This window comes from Ylistrum balloti, unplaced genomic scaffold, assembly GCF_031769215.1.
Source record: "Ylistrum balloti isolate Yb309-2 unplaced genomic scaffold, AGI_CSIRO_Ybal_v1 Utg369576, whole genome shotgun sequence".
In the NCBI taxonomy this organism is placed as follows: Eukaryota; Metazoa; Mollusca; class Bivalvia; order Pectinida; family Pectinidae; genus Ylistrum; species Ylistrum balloti.
In genome coordinates this window covers 101,296-123,949 of record NW_026781869.1, presented here as the reverse complement: position 1 = coordinate 123,949, position 22,654 = coordinate 101,296, and the positions used below count along the sequence as shown (strand labels likewise).

Genomic DNA, 22,654 nt, shown 5'->3' with positions numbered 1-22,654 from the left:
GAAAACATGGAGAGTTTTATTGTGTTAGTCAGGTCCCAAGACAAGTTCAGGATGGGTTTAAATTACAACTGACAATTTCCCGTCTTTCTGTTATATCGGAGTCTGAGATGTTTTCACAGACCATCTTTTCTGCAGCCATTTTAATTCCCCAGCTCTCCATGATGTACAAAATGTAAAACAGTGTGCTAATTTTACACGCTTTCCGTTGTCATTGGCTGGTTTAATTGAGTTTTCAATTTCCTTTTATTAATTTCTAGGGAGTCATGCGTGTTTTGTTATTGTGTTCCTAAATATCTACGAATACAAATCCGAAATATCCGAATCCCTAGTAGCCTCGAAAATTATATCCAACTCAACCTCATAGCGCGGGTCTGTTTTTTCCGATAAGCTTGGTGGTTCAATTGCTCTCTGAAATACTACTCAGAAAATGACATTTGCTTCCATGACAACCTGTATCTATAGATCTGTAGGGAACCAGTGTTGTTTCGCTGAATAAGAAAAAAAGGACGGGATGTTTGTTTTTGTTGGTAAGCCTATATTTAACCATTTAAAATACCTACATTTACCAAAAGCTGTTAGTACAGCATCTATTAAAGATTTCTTTGCAGAAAACGCAACCGTCACTATTAAGGTACTGCATACCTTAAGTCCAGCCGCACGGTTTAAACAAACCCATGCTACATATCTACTCCTGACAGATAGAATAATACAGAGTAGAGAGATGCTGGTCGGGAAAAATGACTTGGGAAATACTGTTCTTCCTTGTAGGGTATGAATTTGGTGGGCGTGTTCGTTGTTCGTTACACGTAGTACAACTGGCGGTTGTGTTAACCGTATTTTCATATGGATTTCAATTTTATTTTAAACATTCCATCTTAACTCACTAAACACACTTTAATATGAAAACAACAAATACTGTTTGTAAATATCACAAAAATTAATAAGCTGATTGTGCAATACAGTTCAAACACAGGAAATAGCATTACATTATGTAGGTGCTGAGGTAATCGGCAAAGTTTGGTGAGTCTTGTGTTATGAACAGTGAGGTTAAAATCAGGAAGGCCGAGGTAAGTTGCTTATATAGACTATGTAGTACAATATGTTTATGGGTCATTTTTATGTCAATAATTTAAATTGTTATTCATCATGACGTGTGTGTATGATTGAACAGAAATAAAATGTTATGGTTACTGAATATTGGCATAATTATGATATCAATTTTTAATAGCCCGGGGTTAGTTTAAGCAGTCGTTATATTATGAAAACTGGAAATGTTCAGATTCATTTAAAATCATGATCCTATCAGCGTTTCACGGCTATAACACGCATAATGATCAAGTTTAAGTGATGCTTGTAAACACATTTTATGTCGTGTGTTCATCCTGAGATCGATGTGTTTAATTACTCAGCTGACTACGGTGCCGGTACTGTTCCATGTCATCCGTCATGCGCTCACGTATGTCTACGCCTGGTCTTCCCCAGTTCCTGATTAATCCGTCAGATGAAAAAGCTTCCGAAATAAACAAACAATTTCTGGACTGATGTAATAATATTGGCCCATTACATGGAATGGAAAACCCGCAATATAGAGAAAAAAGAGAATGTCAAACGTCAAGCGATGAACTTTGGGTGAAAGTCATTCAATGGCCTGCTGGTAGAAGTCATTCCCTGTTATTGTCGGTAGCTGGTACCCATTACGTTGTTCCACCAATTACTTAGTTGTCAGTCTTTCTTTAAGCTTTCATTTCTGCGAATTAAGTAATGTTAATCACTAAATCCGATTATTTTATACGACTTTTATATGATTTTAGGGGGAACAGCTATGACACACACGCACACACACACACACACACACACACATGCACACACCCACCCACCCTCACACATGCACACACAAATTTACAAACACACACGCACACAAACACCACACACACACCACCACCACCACCAACAACAACAACAACAACAACAACACCATCACCACCACCACCATCACACACAAACACCACCACCACACACACACACACACACACACACACACACACACACACACACACAGAGTTTTCTAGCATATGATAGGTAAGTTCACATTTTTACTTAAAATGTAACAGAATGAAGACAGGTAACCGACCATTTTCCCTGTGAAGGGTGTCAATAAAATCACCATTAATAAAATGATACCCAACATGATACATGCATCTTGACCACTTAACAACCTTGATCAATAAAATAATGCTGATCTTTGCCGCTGTGTCTTCCACGACAAATGTCTATCGACAAAATGTAATCGGTTAGTCGCCGAAGAGTTTGTGCAAAGTTCGGAAAAAACATCATTATCTGTCAGGTTATTTATCGAATCAACGTCACGTGACTGAGATTGGTATGTCACTGATTACATGGTGAATTACTGAAAACAAATCGCAGGATTACCATTAATTTCAATTAACGTAGCAACAAAATATAACCTTATATTCTTGTCAGTGTAATTAACTTTTACCACTGTTATTCCTTTGTGTTCAATCTTAAACAATTCGTCTATAGAAATAAAGAAGCAAGGTACATGCATATTGATATGAATACTGTACTGGTAGTAACATAGAAGGCAACCTGCGGCAGGTAGAAGATTTCGATGGGTGTAGAACTGGATTACTAGGAATAATATAATTATGGGATAGGAGGGAGACATCAGATAAGATAAATGATTTTGTGACAGGGAAAAACGAGGGACCTGCAATACGATAGGTGATTTAGCAAAGGGGGACAAAGCGGGATACCGGAGGTACCATTGATGATATAGCAACGGGGACAAAGCGGGATACCGGGGATACGATAGATGATATAGCAACGGGGACAAAGCTGGAGATCATGAAAACGATAGATGATATAGTAACGGGGGACAAAGTGTGATACCATGGAAACGATAGTTATTATAACAACGGGGACAAAGCGGGAAACCATGGAAACGATAGATGATATAGCAACGGGGACAAAGCGGGATACCGGGGATACGATAGATGATATAGCAGCGGGGACAAAGCTTGAGACCATGGAAACGATAGTTGATATAGTAACGGGGGACAAAGCGGGAGACCATGGAAACGATAGATGATATAGCAACGGGGACAAAGCGGGATACCGGGGATACGATAGATGATATAGCAACGGAGACAAAGCGGGATACCGTGGATACGATAGATGATATAGCAGCGGGGACAAAGCGGGATACCGGAAATACGATAGATGATATAGCAACGGGGACAAAGCGGGACACCGGGGATACGATAGATGATATAGCAACGGAGACAAAGCGGGATACCGGGGATAGGATGGATGATGTAGCAACGGGGACAAAGCGGGAGACCATGGAAACGATAGGTTTCTGTACCAACGGGAACAAAGAAAATTAGGATATATGAGGTATGACAAATACTATAGAGACAGGAAAAGTGGGAGACATGGATACAATAGATGATATAGCGACGAGAATAAAGCATGTAACACTGAACAGGTGATGAGGTTGATAGCCGATGCAGCTACATTATTTAAGTAAATGGTCTGGACGTTGTTGTGTTCTATCATACTTTTTATTGCTGCCTTACAGGTCAAACTATCCTTTTTCAAAGACGGCGAGGAGAAACGTTTTATCGTTTTTGACGGATCCGGAAGAGATAAGATGAACTGGATGGACTGTGATAACATCCTGTATTCCTCCTATAGTGATCTGTCCTCAGCCTCACCAGAAACGTGTGAAATAGGGTGAGATGATATATTATTGTTACGTAGCATTAGAATCCGTCACAGGTTCCGAGGGTAACGTTTCACAACTGGATCAGGAGACCAGCACATAAAATTTGTACAGGAGTCTCTGTGTAAATATTCCGATTGCTCATATCTTGCCAATGTGCTATTGATTTTGAGCTTGAATTAAAATCTGTTGAAACTTTTTTATCTCTTTGTTATTTTGGATAACATTGGTTTCAGTTTGAAAATGTCGTAAGCAGTTAGGTCAGTATCAAAATGCGTTCTGATGCTTTAATGCAGTCAGGCGCATCACGTCTACACTACATGTAAGTTAAAGTTGATTGATTTTTTATAAGTGAAAGTGGGCTTGAGATAATTAACGCAGTTTAATTGAACAATCATGTACTATTTATTTCCAAAAATCCACTACTATTTCAGGAGCTACGCCGCTCTCCGATTTACGGTGATGCAGCAGTTTCCTCTGGCGAACCCGTGTAACGCAGTCCAAGGTTGGGCTAACGTTAGAGATGCTACAGCTTCATTCTTTACATGTGACAGCGTATGGCCTCACTCTACTGAAGATCGACCATACTTTCTATATGCCACGGGGGACACGATGGGATCCTTCAACAATAAATCAGGTAGACATTAACACACTATTAAACTAGTGTTTTTAAGTCTGTGACAAGGAGTTGTCTTTCCTCATTCCAAAATATGTTTAAATGAAAGTTTTCTGATGAAAGTTATCTACGCTTCAGATTGATGGTATCATTTCACTATTGGGGATATATTAAGGCAAAATTCGGTCTAAAGGGAGTCTATCTATCTGTCAATACAGCCTAAGTTAAACTCAATAGATTTGTTTTAATGAAAATGGCGATAACCTCAGACAATCCTAGCAAAACCACCCCTTGGTTGGACGCCACAGTTATTGAACTCTTCGATTACCCCTTTGATGATTAAATTACCTTTTCCGTTGTCAATTATATTTTTATAACTATTTTACAGATTACTATGATAAGCCGAACAGTATATCATGACTGTCGCTAAGATTATTTGTATTCGTGTATAAAATGGCCGGGCCCATCAATATTTCCATCGTCTCCTGTATTCGAGACGAGCCCATTAATATTTCTATCGTTTTCTGTATTTAAGATCAGTAATGATATCTTTGTGTGTTTGAAAGAATGGAAATAGCAGTATTGGAACAACACAGTGTATGAATTTCAGTTAACTTGGTTAAAACTTGAAAATTTTTCCCAAATCACCAAATCATATCAGAACATGATCTGAGCAAAGTTTGAGTTGACTTAAAACACCAAGCAGACCATAAACCGATAGATCACTAAAGAACAGTGGACCTGGCAACAAAACCTACACATGCTTATGTGCAAAAAATGAGACGCAATCTCAGTATGACCTTAAATCCGTTTAATTTTTATCCTTTTTTGTGTTCAGAGGTGGCGAAGGCTGACAGTATGGCAATATTTTTACAAGGTAAGTTGTACACACATATTCAATTATTCAATTCTCGTCTAGTTGTTTTATCTGATTCTTGGATTTGAGTTTCGCGCTACATATAATAAGGAATGAAATGCAATCTACAAGAAATGATCAGCATTTCCTATGCTTTTCATCCTTCTTATATTTATGAAAAAACAACAACTTTACTTCTTTTAAGAGTAATCTCCCTTGATGAGGCATTTAACTTATCTTTACACGGAATACAGTTGCAGGACTCTGTAGCAGTTCAGGGATCCATTCCTGCAGTATTTAGTTTCATATCAATGTAAACATTCTATCTTCAAAAAAACATAAATTTGCACATTATTATAAATCTATTTCACTTTGTTAACAGTATGGGACATGGTGTTTAAAGGTGTAGCCAACCAGGAAACATTCCTATGGTACATCTGGATGTCAGGACAGACACGAAACGCAAACAGTACGGACGTCAAGACGTTGACAACATCTAGTCTTCAGACCTACAAATCAACCGTGGTTAATTCCTGGGCCTCTTACAGTATAGACAGGGTAAATCATGTATATAACTTAGAACATCGTGTTATCAAAGTATAGACAGGGTAAATCATGTATATAACTTAGAACATCGTGGTCTCACAGTATAGACAGGGTAAATCATGTATATAACTTAGAACATCGTGGTCTCACAGTATAGACAGGGTAAATCATGTATATAACTTAGAACATCGTGGTCTCACAGTATAGACAGGGTAAATCATGTATATAACTTAGAACATCGTGGTCTCACAGTCCAGACAGGGTAAATCATGTATATAACTTAGAACATCGTGGCCTCACAGTATAGACAGGGTAAATCATGTATATAACTTAGAACATCGTGGTCTCACAGTCCAGACAGGGTAAATCATGTATATAACTTAGAACATCGTGGTCTCACAGTATAGACAGGGTAAATCATGTATATAACTTAGAACATCGTGGTCTCACAGTATAGACAGGGTAAATCATGTATATAACTTAGAACATCGTGGTCTCACAGTCCAGACAGGGTAAATCATGTATATAACTTAGAACATCGTGGTCTCACAGTATAGACAGGGTAAATCATGTATATAACTTAGAACATCGTGGTCTCACAGTCCAGACAGGGTAAATCATGTATATAACTTAGAACATCGTGGTCTCACAGTCCAGACAGGGTAAATCATGTATATAACTTAGAACATCGTGGTCTCACAGTCCAGATAGGGTAAATCATGTATATAACTTAGAACATCGTGGTCTCACAGTCCAGATAGGGTAAATCATGTATATAACTTAGAACATCGTGGTCTCACAGTCCAGATAGGGTAAATCATGTATATAACTTAGAACATCGTGGTCTCACAGTATAGACAGGGTAAATCATGTATATAACTTACACATCGTGGTCTCAACATCGTGGTCTCACTGGGTAAATCATGTATATAACTTAGAACATCGGGTAAATCATGTATATCACTTAGAACATCGTGGTCTCACAGTATAGACTGGGTAAATCATGTATATAACTTAGAACATCGTGGTCTCACAGTATAGACAGGGTAAATCATGTATATAACTTAGAACATCGTGGTCTCACAGTATAGACAGGGTAAATCATGTATATAACTTAGAACATCGTGGTCTCACAGTATAGACAGGGTAAATCATGTATATAACTTAGAACATCGTGGTAACACAGTATAGACAGGGTAAATCATGTATATAACTTAGAACATCGTGGTCTCACAGTATAGACAGGGTAAATCATGTATATAACTTACAACATCGTGTTATCACAGTATAGACAGGGTAAATCATGTATATAACTTAGAACATCGTGGTCTCACAGTATAGACAGGGTAAATCATGTATATAACTTAGAACATCGTGGTCTCACAGTATAGACAGGGTAAATCATGTATATAACTTAGAACATCGTGGTCTCACAGTATAGACAGGGTAAATCATGTATATAACTTAGAACATCGTGGTCTCACAGTCCAGACAGGGTAAATCATGTATATAACTTAGAACATCGTGGTCTCACAGTATAGACAGGGTAAATCATGTATATAACTTAGAACATCGTGGTCTCACAGTCCAGACAGGGTAAATCATGTATATAACTTAGAACATCGTGGTCTCACAGTATAGACAGGGTAAATCATGTATATAACTTAGAACATCGTGGTCTCACAGTATAGACAGGGTAAATCATGTATATAACTTAGAACATCGTGGTCTCACAGTCCAGACAGGGTAAATCATGTATATAACTTAGAACATCGTGGTCTCACAGTATAGACAGGGTAAATCATGTATATAACTTAGAACATCGTGGTCTCACAGTCCAGACAGGGTAAATCATGTATATAACTTAGAACATCGTGGTCTCACAGTATAGACAGGGTAAATCATGTATATAACTTAGAACATCGTGGTCTCACAGTCCAGATAGGGTAAATCATGTATATAACTTAGAACATCGTGGTCTCACAGTCCAGATAGGGTAAATCATGTATATAACTTAGAACATCGTGGTCTCACAGTCCAGATAGGGTAAATCATGTATATAACTTAGAACATCGTGGTCTCACAGTATAGACAGGGTAAATCATGTATATAACTTACAACATCGTGGTCTCACAGTATAGACAGGGTAAATCATGTATATCACTTAGAACATCGTGGTCTCACAGTATAGACTGGGTAAATCATGTATATCACTTAGAACATCGTGGTCTCACAGTATAGACTGGGTAAATCATGTATATCACTTAGAACATCGTGGTCTCACAGTATAGACAGGGTAAATCATGTATATCACTTAGAACATCGTGGTCTCACAGTATAGACAGGGTAAATCATGTATATAACTTAGAACATCGTGGTCTCACAGTATAGACAGGGTAAATCATGTATATAACTTAGAACATCGTGGTCTCACAGTATAGACAGGGTAAATCATGTATATCACTTAGAACATCGTGGTAACACAGTATAGACAGGGTAAATCATGTATATAACTTAGAACATCGTGGTCTCACAGTATAGACAGGGTAAATCATGTATATAACTTAGAACATCGTGGTCTCACAGTATAGACAGGGTAAATCATGTATATAACTTAGAACATCGTGGTCTCACAGTATAGACAGGGTAAATCATGTATATAACTTAGAACATCGTGGTCTCACAGTATAGACAGGGTAAATCATGTATATAACTTCGAACATCGTGGTCTCACAGTATAGACAGGGTAAATCATGTATATAACTTAGAACATCGTGGTCTCACAGTATAGACAGGGTAAATCATGTATATAACTTAGAACATCGTGGTCTCACAGTATAGACAGGGTAAATCATGTATATAACTTAGAACATCGTGGTCTCACAGTATAGACAGGGTAAATCATGTATATAACTTAGAACATCGTGGTCTCACAGTATAGACAGGGTAAATCATGTATATAACTTAGAACATCGTGGTCTCACAGTATAGACAGGGTAAATCATGTATATAACTTAGAACATCGTGGTCTCACAGTATAGACAGGGTAAATCATGTATATAACTTAGAACATCGTGGTCTCACAGTATAGACAGGGTAAATCATGTATATAACTTAGAACATCGTGGTCTCACAGTATAGACAGGGTAAATCATGTATATAACTTAGAACATCGTGGTCTCACAGTATAGACAGGGTAAATCATGTATATAACTTAGAACATCGTGGTCTCACAGTCCAGACAGGGTAAATCATGTATATAACTTAGAACATCGTGGTCTCACAGTCCAGACAGGGTAAATCATGTATATAACTTAGAACATCGTGGTCTCACAGTCCAGATAGGGTAAATCATGTATATAACTTAGAACATCGTGGTCTCACAGTCCAGATAGGGTAAATCATGTATATAACTTAGAACATCGTGGTCTCACAGTATAGACAGGGTAAATCATGTATATAACTTAGAACATCGTGGTCTCACAGTATAGACAGGGTAAATCATGTATATCACTTAGAACATCGTGGTCTCACAGTATAGACTGGGTAAATCATGTATATAACTTAGAACATCGTGGTCTCACAGTATAGACTGGGTAAATCATGTATATCACTTAGAACATCGTGGTCTCACAGTATAGACAGGGTAAATCATGTATATAACTTAGAACATCGTGGTCTCACAGTATAGACAGGGTAAATCATGTATATAACTTAGAACATCGTGGTAACACAGTATAGACAGGGTAAATCATGTATATAACTTAGAACATCGTGGTCTCACAGTATAGACAGGGTAAATCATGTATATCACTTAGAACATCGTGGTCTCACAGTATAGACAGGGTAAATCATGTATATAACTTAGAACATCGTGGTAACACAGTATAGACAGGGTAAATCATGTATATAACTTAGAACATCGTGGTCTCACAGTATAGACAGGGTAAATCATGTATATCACTTAGAACATCGTGGTCTCACAGTATAGACAGGGTAAATCATGTATATAACTTAGAACATCGTGGTCTCACAGTATAGACAGGGTAAATCATGTATATAACTTAGAACATCGTGGTCTCACAGTCCAGATAGGGTAAATCATGTATATAACTTAGAACATCGTGGTCTCACAGTCCAGATAGGGTAAATCATGTATATAACTTAGAACATCGTGGTCTCACAGTATAGACAGGGTAAATCATGTATATAACTTAGAACATCGTGGTCTCACAGTATAGACAGGGTAAATCATGTATATCACTTAGAACATCGTGGTCTCACAGTATAGACTGGGTAAATCATGTATATAACTTAGAACATCGTGGTCTCACAGTATAGACTGGGTAAATCATGTATATCACTTAGAACATCGTGGTCTCACAGTATAGACAGGGTAAATCATGTATATCACTTAGAACATCGTGGTCTCACAGTATAGACAGGGTAAATCATGTATATAACTTAGAACATCGTGGTCTCACAGTATAGACAGGGTAAATCATGTATATAACTTAGGACATCGTGGTCTCACAGTATAGACAGGGTAAATCATGTATATAACTTAGAACATCGTGGTAACACAGTATAGACAGGGTAAATCATGTATATAACTTAGAACATCGTGGTCTCACAGTATAGACAGGGTAAATCATGTATATAACTTAGAACATCGTGGTCTCACAGTATAGACAGGGTAAATCATGTATATAACTTAGAACATCGTGGTCTCACAGTATAGACAGGGTAAATCATGTATATAACTTAGAACATCGTGGTCTCACAGTATAGACAGGGTAAATCATGTATATAACTTAGAACATCGTGGTCTCACAGTATAGACAGGGTAAATCATGTATATAACTTAGAACATCGTGGTCTCACAGTATAGACAGGGTAAATCATGTATATAACTTAGAACATCGTGGTCTCACAGTATAGACAGGGTAAATCATGTATATAACTTAGAACATCGTGGTCTCACAGTATAGACAGGGTAAATCATGTATATAACTTAGAACATCGTGGTCTCACAGTCCAGACAGGGTAAATCATGTATATAACTTAGAACATCGTGGTCTCACAGTATAGACAGGGTAAATCATGTATATAACTTAGAACATCGTGGTCTCACAGTCCAGACAGGGTAAATCATGTATATAACTTAGAACATCGTGGTCTCACAGTCCAGACAGGGTAAATCATGTATATAACTTAGAACATCGTGGTCTCACAGTCCAGATAGGGTAAATCATGTATATAACTTAGAACATCGTGGTCTCACAGTCCAGATAGGGTAAATCATGTATATAACTTAGAACATCGTGGTCTCACAGTATAGACAGGGTAAATCATGTATATAACTTAGAACATCGTGGTCTCACAGTATAGACAGGGTAAATCATGTATATCACTTAGAACATCGTGGTCTCACAGTATAGACTGGGTAAATCATGTATATAACTTAGAACATCGTGGTCTCACAGTATAGACTGGGTAAATCATGTATATCACTTAGAACATCGTGGTCTCACAGTATAGACAGGGTAAATCATGTATATAACTTAGAACATCGTGGTCTCACAGTATAGACAGGGTAAATCATGTATATAACTTAGAACATCGTGGTCTCACAGTATAGACAGGGTAAATCATGTATATCACTTAGAACATCGTGGTCTCACAGTATAGACAGGGTAAATCATGTATATAACTTAGAACATCGTGGTCTCACAGTATAGACAGGGTAAATCATGTATATAACTTCGAACATCGTGGTCTCACAGTATAGACAGGGTAAATCATGTATATAACTTAGAACATCGTGGTCTCACAGTATAGACAGGGTAAATCATGTATATAACTTAGAACATCGTGGCCTCACAGTATAGACAGGGTAAATTATGAATATAACTTAGAGTTACCAATCAATGCAAATGTTGAATGAGATAAAGTTGACCCAGACAATGATATAGACTGCGTCATACAGCCTTTTGTCCAAGTAGGACTCATAAATTGTCCTTAAGCCTGAATATTTTGAAAAATAAGAGTCGATTTAGGAAAATTCAAAATTAATCGGATCAGATATAAAACTTTAGATGGAGATGCGCAATTCCTCTTTATTCAGTGAATTCCGTAATATCCTTACTTATGTACAAACAAATCGATCCAATGAGGCTTCCTATTGGTTCTGTTAATCAATTGTTCAAAACTATATCACAGCTTCTAACTACCATCCATGACACAACATACGGGCTAACGTCCTAATGTAATAATGTTATCTTTAAACGTGGGTTTTGAATTTTGAAAAGTCATTTCTATTTAAATTGTGTTTTTTAGACAGAACATTGCCCCTTTCAATTCTAGATTGAAGAAAATGTTTCCTTAGTTTGGAATTTAAAAAAAAGTTTTATTACGACTGTATAACACTTGATATTGGTCTATTTTAGGTGAAGTTCGCCATGTTTGTCAGTGGTTATGAGGCAGCATTTGTTGTATTCGACGGGACAAACACGGACCAGAACTCATGGTTTGCGCACGAAAAACTGCTGTACTCGTCTTATACAGACATAAAAGACGCCAAGGCAGTGTGTTCTATAGAAGGGTAGGTAAAAATGATTTTTTACAAGTGCGAGGCTTTAAAATTGGGTTATTGTATTATTTGTCTGATACCGCAGTAAGTTCATGAGATCAAAACGTTATCTGTTTGATGAGATAATCTCTGTCCTATTTATAACAATATCCTAGAGACGACGATCTCATCACATCACGGGTCATTTTATTACGAATTGTAATGTGAGGGTGCTATAACCGGAACCAACCAATGTCCATACGCATGTAAACACAACGCCACAAAGATGCCGTTAAATGTGTTCGCTTTTTTCCGATGTGGGCACGTGAGTATGATGTCAAAACTTATGGCATGGTATTGTCACCAAATTTAGACAAGGTTACTAGTCAAAACAGTCTAATGTCATCATCTGACATAAGATGAGAATCGTGTAGAGGTTATGGTTTGACGGGTGATTAAGAATCTGTTACTTGATTCGAGTACGATCTGTTAAAGAGATTACTTTACAAATCCTTCCACGGATTTCTACTAGAAAAAAGAATCCCGTTTTCATTACACTTTTAGAGAGAGAGAGAGAGAGAGAGAGAGAGAGCACTTTTAGAGAGAGAGAGAGAGAGAGAGAGAGAGAGAGAGAGAGAGAGAGAGAGAGAGAGAGAGAGAGAGAGAGAGAGAGAGAGAGAGAGAGAGAGAGAGAGAGAGAGAGAGAGAGAGAGAGAGAGAGAGAGAGAGAAAAGAAACATTTTAATCAGTTTCCATGTCCACACTATCTCCCCTATATATACATGCCCATATCCAGTTTCAGTCTATCACAGCATGGTTTTTGTGTTTTATATTGATATTCGATCTCGTGTTGGACCTAATGCCAACAGTATACACTTGCGCGAGTCAGCATCACTATAAAAGCATCGTATGTTATATTCCGGGTTATGAGACCAGTGACCGAACGAAGCTGTGTTCGATTTGTCTGCAATCATGTTCAGACATCCATGATTACAAATCGGAACAAACCATACTCGCAACTAGCTAAGACTTAATATGGTGTGTGAACTAATATGAATACTTAACTTTGTTTTGATTAAATGATCCATACACCCAAAGACGAACAAAGTTTCACGATTGAATTTCAAACGTAGAATTATCTAATACACTGGGATGTTATAGCAGGTACGGTATTGTTGAGAGTTTTATATTTTGTTCCAAACTACTCAAGAACGTGGTAACTGCGTTAAATGGAATTTGTCCTGGTATACAGATGATCCCATCGTCAAGAGTTTCAGGAAAACCGAATTTCCTGACAATCACACCATCCCGTATTCCTTGTAACTATGATTATTGATGAAGTGGTACATTTCTTACTTTATGCTGTTTTGTGGTTCCATGTGTTGTAATTGTGTATTTAAAACATATTAAATGTGTCTTTGTTCACTGATGATAGCAAAACTAGGGGATTTGCAAAAACGGCATAACTAAGAAAACTCCAAATAAAGTGGGTAAATTGGAATCGCAATTAAATACCAGGATATATCGTCAAAATCACGTGATCTTGACGTCAGCTGCATTTAACCTTGAATATCAGCGTGTCAGTGTACTCAATAACATCGTTAGAACGATATCTTTCATTTCATTACACAAATCTACAATATATTCGGTTTTATTATCTGGTTCCCTGATATGCCATGTCGAGTATGTTGGTAACATCTAAATCGTATATTAGTTTCCCATATGTACGTATGTCACGGTATTGAAGTGATTTTATAGAAAGTGGATAAAACCAGCAACTATCAGAACACAAGAATAACGAGAATCGATATATATATTGTAATTAACACATTTGATCATGTCACAACATCGTTGTGAAGACCAACAAGACTGCAGTCGTCACAACTTCTAAAACGCATTTTTCGTTTTCGAACAGAACAATTAAGCAATTACAGTGTGTGTTTGTCCCGACACGAGGCAGGCAACATAACACGCCACTGTTTCCTAGAAAATGTTGGTACACAGTAGAATCATATATATATGTACATTGTACCATCACGGTAGTCAATCTACTTCCCATCAAAACCGTCTACCACTTAGCGTAGGTTCCGTCACGTGGTACGTGTGCACAAGCCGTGTATACTGGTAAGTGTATATGTATGATAGAACACTGTCATTAGTATTGACAGTTGTAGAAGTTTGCAGGAATATGTAATAGCGAGTCACCATGCTCTCTTTATTATTTCTTCTTGCATTTACATGTATATTTTCTAGACGTTGGTTTTTTATCATTTTGATAGACTTCCCACTACAGAACTATTTCCCGAAACCGTCTAGAGAAATATACCGCTGATCAATGTATTGTGGTGTCATCTGATGAATCTTTAATTCGGGAACAAAATCATTGTAAAACACATCAAATCCCCCATGTGTCAGCAAGTATGACAAGGAGGTTTGACTTCTCTGAAACATGATACGCTTTTATTTAGGAACGGGAAATGTCTGATACTAAGCCAATGTGTTTTTGGTTGTACACAAGGTGAATATACAAATTTTGATTAAACAGAATCCCGTGATAGATCGTGTTAGATTACTTACGAGCAATAAACATGTTAGCGCAGTCAATCAAAGGTTCCGGATAACATTAGATGAGAGCACGTAGGCGGAGCGTCCCATTACAGCTGTCACGAGCTGAATAATTACCATGTTAATTTCCGCCAGAGGGCGTTAAAATCAGTGAAAGACGTCACTAATCTGGCTTTCTAAACCATAAAGTATTTTGGTAGAAGTGCTTGAAATTTCCCCACTATACAATAAAATGGCTCTTGTCGGAAGAGACCCAGCGTGTGCATTGGACTAATGCATTATAGGGCGTGTTCTCTTCATTGTTATGAACACGGTATTTACAGACTAGACTACAAACTACAATGAGCATTGAACATGTCGGTTTAGCAGAAACAACACGCCACTTTTGAGTTTCTTTTTTAACCTAATCTGTCACTCATTACCTTTGAGGTAACCTTGTTAAATGACATGCTGTCACCTGGAATGTTACCTTGGTAACACTGTGTTCTGAGATGTTTCCTTTGTCCTATTTCACTTATATACATGCACTTGAATCAAATGAGTGGTCACCATGGTCACGCATTTGATTACCGTGGCCACGTGGGATGCTGCTATTTATTTAGGACATCACATCTACTAGTAGTAGTGATTGTGTGATAAGAACTTCTATTTTATTCGCACTATCAACCCGAAGACAATGTTCCGGGAAATGTTGGCGCTTGGACACATACAAATGCGCAGAGCATGGTTAACATCAATTTAATTTTCGTCTTTGAGGATAGTTTTTTTTGACGCAGATATCAAGATATCTCTCTTGTCAATTATACATATAATGGCAGGACATGTAGTGAATACATGCACAGCCCTGATAATGATAATCAATTACACACTAATGTTATATACACGATTTGACATCAAACCGCATTTATCAACAACAAAATGATGAGAGAGCAATTTTGAGAAACTCAAACCTTCCATCAAAGTAAGGTCCTATTCCTCGTGGGATATGTGTACAGACCAGACGACAAAATAACGTTTCATTTTACCTTACCCTTATGTAATACCTGGTGTATAAATACAACAATATTTGTATTATGTTTGACAAAATGTCCAACTGGGACAAAGTAGCAGAATATGGACATGTCTATAACTATTCTATTAAATGCCATTATGAGACGTTTACAAACATTTCTTCGTGTCTGTCTGTTGCCACTGTACAGCATTGCGACCATTTAGTGCCTGTAGAATTATCCCATAATAGTTTGCTGATCAAAACACGAGCCAGCTCCGACAGGCGGCCTTGGTGCGCTGACAGGGGATAGCGTTAGGACGCATTTATATCCCTACAACATGCTAGATTTATGGCGATCTGTAATCCGTTTCTAATAGTAGATTATTCCTGATCCGTATTTGTAATGTCCGGATCTGAGATTGTAATTAGACACGACCCACGTCCGTTTGATGCTTTTCCTATTAGTTTGGAACCCTAGTCCTGTCGCAGCGTATCTGTGCCCCGAGTTTGATGTCCGCAGCGCACTGGCGGTTCTTGTTCTTATAAATCGAATATGGGTCTGTTCCAGAACAAGGATCTACATTACAACGCTTAACACAGATATTGTTCCTTCTTTTTAGGTAGATATGGCTTCAAGGACCACACAAACCGCAATTTACTGGTGTTATATTTGAATCCAATATCACAAGGATACACTGACATATTGTTTTCATATCAATGCTTTCACGCTGTTATTTAGTAGTAATATGGCACTAACTTAGACAGACTTTCAGCTAAATTAAGCAACGGCATTTTAGAATGCGGGAAATTCCTTCAGCGTGAAGGACCCTTCCTGTTAGATGCGTCACATTTTGTCAGATAATCCTCATTCTGTTTGTTGAACTTCTCTTTATTGGACGGGTCTATTTGTTTAACATGTTCCCTATTTTAGTCATGTTCGACTATCTTAGAAATATTTTATTTATAATTTTTGTCGAAACTTTTTTTTTCTGATATGTTCCCTGGCGTTCAGTAAATCGATGTATGTCGGATGTGTTCGCCTTTTAAGGTATACATAATGATAAATCGGAAGTCTTTGTCTGGGGTTTTAATTCTTCACAACAGTATACAGCGTATTACGACGAAATTCACTGCTGTTGGGGTCCTCGAAGGACACGTTGATACTGCCATCACACTCGATTGGCTTATTATTTACACATTAAGTAATCCTTACCGCTTACTCGTTTAAGATGAATATTAAGCGCAGAATAATTGCTGAAACAGGGATAGCTAAACTCGGTCAAGACGCAATAGAGTGAAAATTAACATAAATTATGATTGTATCATAAACAACAAAATTTCGGAATAAACTCAAAATTGATGATCGTGTAACGGGGATCATCGCACAAGTACAATGAGATTAAGACCAGGACATAACGTTCTGAAGAGTAAGCGCCCTTTGCTTTATCGACAACACCCGGCATGTAAATGAAGTTTGTTCAATCAAAGTGAGTAGCGTTGCCTTCACAAATGAAAACGAGGTTGACAGCAGAAGGCGTACTGTTTGTTATCGAACAAACATTGTATCTAACTTAAATCGCGATGGAATAGAGAATTATTTTTCAATAGGATCGTCACTGAACTAAGTCTCAGGGAGATGGGATGGCATGTGCAACCCACTCGCCTTTCACCTGGTCATCAGGGCACGGAAGTAAATAGGTATTAGACATTTGAACAACCACGTGGGTTTTTCCCGGGTTCATCACAAAATAAGGAACATCACTGTCTTTCAGACAGGTCTACCAGAGTGTAAAACATAAGTTCAATTAACCTATTGATGGAAAATAGCTGCGCTTTGTATGTCTCTATCAGAGGACATCGTTCATGGAATTCATGCTACTACAATCAAGGTTGTGTATATCAACCGCAACTCCTTACACGTATGTTGGGGAAGCATTGCTGCTATATCTAGAAAAGGATAGTCCAATTGTAATCAAAATCATTGCGTTACAGCTATGGTTGGAATGATTCCGGCTGCTATGTTGTAAGAAAAGATTTAAAACGACAACATGCTAAGGTATTCTATTGGATATAGAAAGAGTATCTATCGATTTCTCAAATGTGTTAAATATAATAAGAAGAATACCCGTTTTTGCGGCATCTATGTACACAACACACCAGATTTCTGAAACAAATGTGCTTTTACAGTGAACGCCCACGTTTGAAGATGGTTATCCAGTCTTTATCAACCACAAACAAAAGTGTGTCTAATGATGCAAAGGTAGCTTAGGGAATAGCAAATAAAGTCAGAAAGTAAAATGAAATTACGGAGAAAACATTTGGCGTAGTGCTTAGAAAATCAAGGCTGACAGAATAAACGTGCATTGTACGTCTAATGGGGGCACCTGAAGGGGTGAAATTAGAAATATTTCAAAATATGTATACTGAATACGATTTATGATTTAACGATTTATTGCGTTCCTCACGATGTTCACAGATTCCATTCCACAATATTCATGTTTACAGTATCTCACGGTTTATCACTGAAATTTGTTTTAAACTATTCTCGGCGCTGAGGGGTTTGCCGAACAAAGTGAGTTGTTGAACTGGCCATTTGAGATACACTTATAACATTGAGATAATTTCACGACTTCATATGACACTGTTTCGAGGGAGTTAAACTCGATAACTAAAATAGTAAACAACATCGTAGTATTTTTGAGGATGTAAACAATATGCCTGTGCAATTTGTAAAAAAAGTAGAAAAAATGTTATGATGTTCCTTAAGAGTGTAGGGTAAGATAAATGTTAGAGGCCGTGATCTTGAATATGATAGTGCCTAAGTACCATAAATACTAACAGTGACAAGCAGTAGCGGTAGAATGCTAACTTTTATTTCCGAAGGAAATTTCAAAAGTAGATTGTATGCGGTGTCCAAAATCTGCTGTCAAGTCAGTTGCACCGATCATATTTAAAAGACGACGGAGATTTGCGTACATACAATCACATGTATATTATAACGATACAGCTAAGTAGCAAAACCCAGAAAGGTCACACTCTCAGTCTAGCAGAAACATGCACGTGACCAACACGTTCCTCCATACTTGACCTCGACACATATATATATATCCCGAGACAGTCATGGAGTTCTAACAAAGCGCTAATATGTCCTGCCAAAAGATACAAAGGCGAAGTATTCGTGAAGCCGTTGGCTGTGAAGGTGGGGACAGTAGATCAATATTGCAGTAGTTTCGTATGTAATTAAGCCAGAAATAAATACCCTCTTTTCAAAAGTCAGCCAGAACGAATGTTTCGATTCCCAATGCACAGCGAGGCACTATGATAGACTTGTCCGATTTGTGACAATTCGTTTGCCTTTTGTCGATTGTTCGTTTGAGAGTTTTTAGCTTGAAAAACTATTTTACTTTTTTAATGATTGTAAGGAAACTAAAAGGAGTTATACCCTAGGATACAAATTAACAGTCGTGATGGTGTTTTTGATATAATCAATAAACATGTTATAACTCATCGCTTAAAATAATTGACAATTATATAAAATTATATAATTGTATAATAATTATAGATTACAGTGACGTATTTAACGTGATAATGTCTTTCACAATTGTGAATTTTTGCATACGTATTACATCTCCTGAGGGACGGAACTACTTTTTTTACAAGCGATTACCACTGATCATATTGACTTTTTTTCTGTTCTAAATAAAACGAGTAGGAAGTGAATATGTATATTATTGTAGTCTGAATATGGTACATTTGTATAAGGAAATATATTTCAGCTGCTATTATCGCACAAGATACACATGGGATTCACCCTCAATTTAGCATTGGGAGCTTGGTTTGTGATTGTCAATGACTGTTTGATTGGATGATAATGAATAGTTCAAATGAATAATAATGAAGCATTTCAATTGTACGATTTCAGTATATTAAATCTAATATACAAAAGGTTGCCTGATTTACATATAACTGTCTGTCGCATGTTTGCTCTCAATGATACGTATTGGAATATTTGTCACAAATGACAGGCTTCACTTTCGGAAATGCATGCTCCCGTCTATAGTGTATTTCCATTCATTACACGAGGTGATGGAAGAAAGATGTGTTTATAAGAGTGTTTGATAATTATTCATTCGTCAATGGATTCCTGGTAAAAATGACCAAGTAATATTTAACTAACATAAAGTAATGATTTTACCAGACGGAGTAATTTGGAATTTAGATGATACGAAGAATAAAAACAATTCTGTAATTAAAATGAGAAAAAACGACTAAAATATCAAGTTTGTCGATAAAATTCGTCCACAAGACGTGAATTTCCACAGACAAGTTTGAATTGAAGTAAAAACCAATGGAAACAGTTTACGTTGACGGTTTTAGAAGCGATCAAAGTTCATCACACAGCAGAGATAAATTATTCAGGTTCAAGGTTTCGACAACAATACCGGGAAAAGAGCCGTCGGAATGCACGTCATCCGTTGTGGTAAATGTTTTGGATTATTTATAGTCGAAAACAAATTACCCGTCCTCCTCAACACTGTCAAGTTGAAATTGTTCGGTTTTATTTTTAGTTGTAAATGTGATAGGGTTACTGGAGAACACTACCTCGTCTGAAAAGTGTGTATGATGGCAGGTTACTTCAAGAATTAAAGAAAACTCCATAGCCTCAGTGCTGTAAGCAGAATAGCACCATTATCCCTTCGATATAAAATCAAAACCTATTTGCTTCTCAAGGTTGATAGGTGAACTGTAGAACGAAACGTGTGGTTGTAAAAGTATGTTTTATGTTCCTGTGTAAAATATCTGAAACGCTTCCTGCGATTACAGCAGGGTGTAAACCCTCAGTATTTCTAGACGAACGTAACGAATGTATGACACAATTCAATTCATTTACATATTGTATCTACTTTTAATTAAAGGGTGCGATTCGCCCGCTGGTATTTCTAGGTAGTATCTTTTAAAAAGATAATCAAGGATTGAATATAACTATTCTTGATTAGAGTTGTTTCATATCTTTTCTAGTCTTTACCGCCATTGCCTTTGAAAAGAACATTGTTTTGTTTTTATAATTTTAATTCATCAGCATACAAAAATTTCTCAAATGGTAATTACAACTGCTAAATGAGCCAATGAAAAAGATAACCTTTCAAAATGATAACGACAGTGCATTTACTGAAAGAAAATATGTGAACAAAACTTATTTTGAATAAAGTGTTTAAGTCTCGATTGTGACGGCCGTACTCATCAATTGCAGCTGCACAACAAATGTGCATACCTCGAGTAAGACTGCGTATCTAGTTTTCAGTGATATCTTATCACTGATGCTTCGGCCTTGGCCGAACATTTGTGGCAGAGAGAGAGCTGTTTGCAGCACGTCACAGACATACTCGATGGAATTTAGATCAGGCAAGTTGACTGGTCAACCCATTAATTGAATAGCATCTTGCTCACTATTGTGCCCAGTCACCGATGTTTTATATTGCCTAGATACATCGTCTGAGCCAATAACTTTAGCGTAGGGTCTGACATAGCCATTAAAGTTTTCATCGCTTTATGTCCGGGCCATAAGGGTTTCTGGACAATATGGAGGTAGGCTGTTTTCACAAAATATCAGTCATTATCTCAATGTTACCTGCCTGGAATATCTCCACTGTTTGCCTCCAAATCCCTTAGCATCTGTCGGTGAGGTCAGGAGAGCTTCTGTACGTCGGTGTAAAAAAGATAGTCAGTTATTATTCCCGAAGAGCCCACGTCTTGAAAACATTATATTAACCCATCCTTAAAGGTTTTTAACAGTCAATGGAACTCTTATTGTTTGTCTACGTGATCTTACACCATCATCGGTGAATACGATTCCTAGCTATCTGAGAGGCTTCGCATGGAAAAATTGCGTTCATTTCGTAAGGCTGGGGTAGCTTGTATGAGCAAAAAGCGGTCTTCGTTCTAGCACGACCTCTATCATGACACCTGAAATGGTTTTCGTTAGTCTGAAAACGATTCCACATTCTTGACATCACACTTTGAGACACCTCAAGGTCTGCTGCAACCTGATCTTTTTGGAAAGATAGCTTACAGCATTCCGATGTCCCCATCCATTTCACAGTTATTTAACGGTTGTCTGGATTGTCTTTGAGCCATACTAAATAAAACACAGATACAGATTTGTTTTTTTTTCCAGACAGCTTGAAAAACTCCATGCTCAGCATAACTTAGCCTTTGAAAGGCGTGTATACGCGGAGAAAAGTGCCCCCGCGCGTATGGTTGACTGAACACAACAACGTAGAACAATTTAAAGGGTATCATTATCTCACAAAATAGAACGGAAGGAAAATGATCGTATGCATATCTTTATTTGCAGTGCATCAAAATGGTTGTATATGAAATGTAAAAAGTATATCTAAAAACACGTATTTCAAATATAACATTACTAGACTTTGATATATCAAAAACATGTTTCCGAGACTAACTAGAAACATGCAATATAAGGATTGAATTGCATTATGTATTACGTACGATATATTGTTATTGGTGGTGTTGTGTTGTGAAAGGAAGTCGTCGTTTATCAGTGAACGTGAGAGAAAAAAATGATCGGAGACTCTGCATTATAGGATACGACTTGTTCAAGAGGAATTGTCTCCATTACGTTCATCGTTATCACTTGACAATCAGATGTCTTTCTCGTTGCTGTTTACGCAGTTTAGTCATTAAACATGAAGATATTCTAAAATGAACTACTCTGTGTCAATCACCACCTCGTCAACAGTCTG

The 22,654-nt window shown here is 37.3% G+C and overlaps 1 protein-coding gene across 1 annotated transcript in view; it reads left to right on the top strand.

Moving 5' to 3' along the window:
* The window catches only part of LOC132565398 (uncharacterized), a 168,809-nt gene that overhangs the window by 108,760 nt on the left and 37,395 nt on the right, over positions 1 to 22,654 (top strand). Inside the window, exons 4-8 of the mRNA XM_060230040.1 lie at positions 3,602 to 3,756; positions 4,180 to 4,382; positions 5,200 to 5,238; positions 5,600 to 5,775; positions 12,213 to 12,367. Of these exons, the coding sequence (XP_060086023.1) occupies positions 3,602 to 3,756; positions 4,180 to 4,382; positions 5,200 to 5,238; positions 5,600 to 5,775; positions 12,213 to 12,367 (728 nt within the window). The remainder of the gene's footprint in view (positions 1 to 3,601; positions 3,757 to 4,179; positions 4,383 to 5,199; positions 5,239 to 5,599; positions 5,776 to 12,212; positions 12,368 to 22,654) is intronic.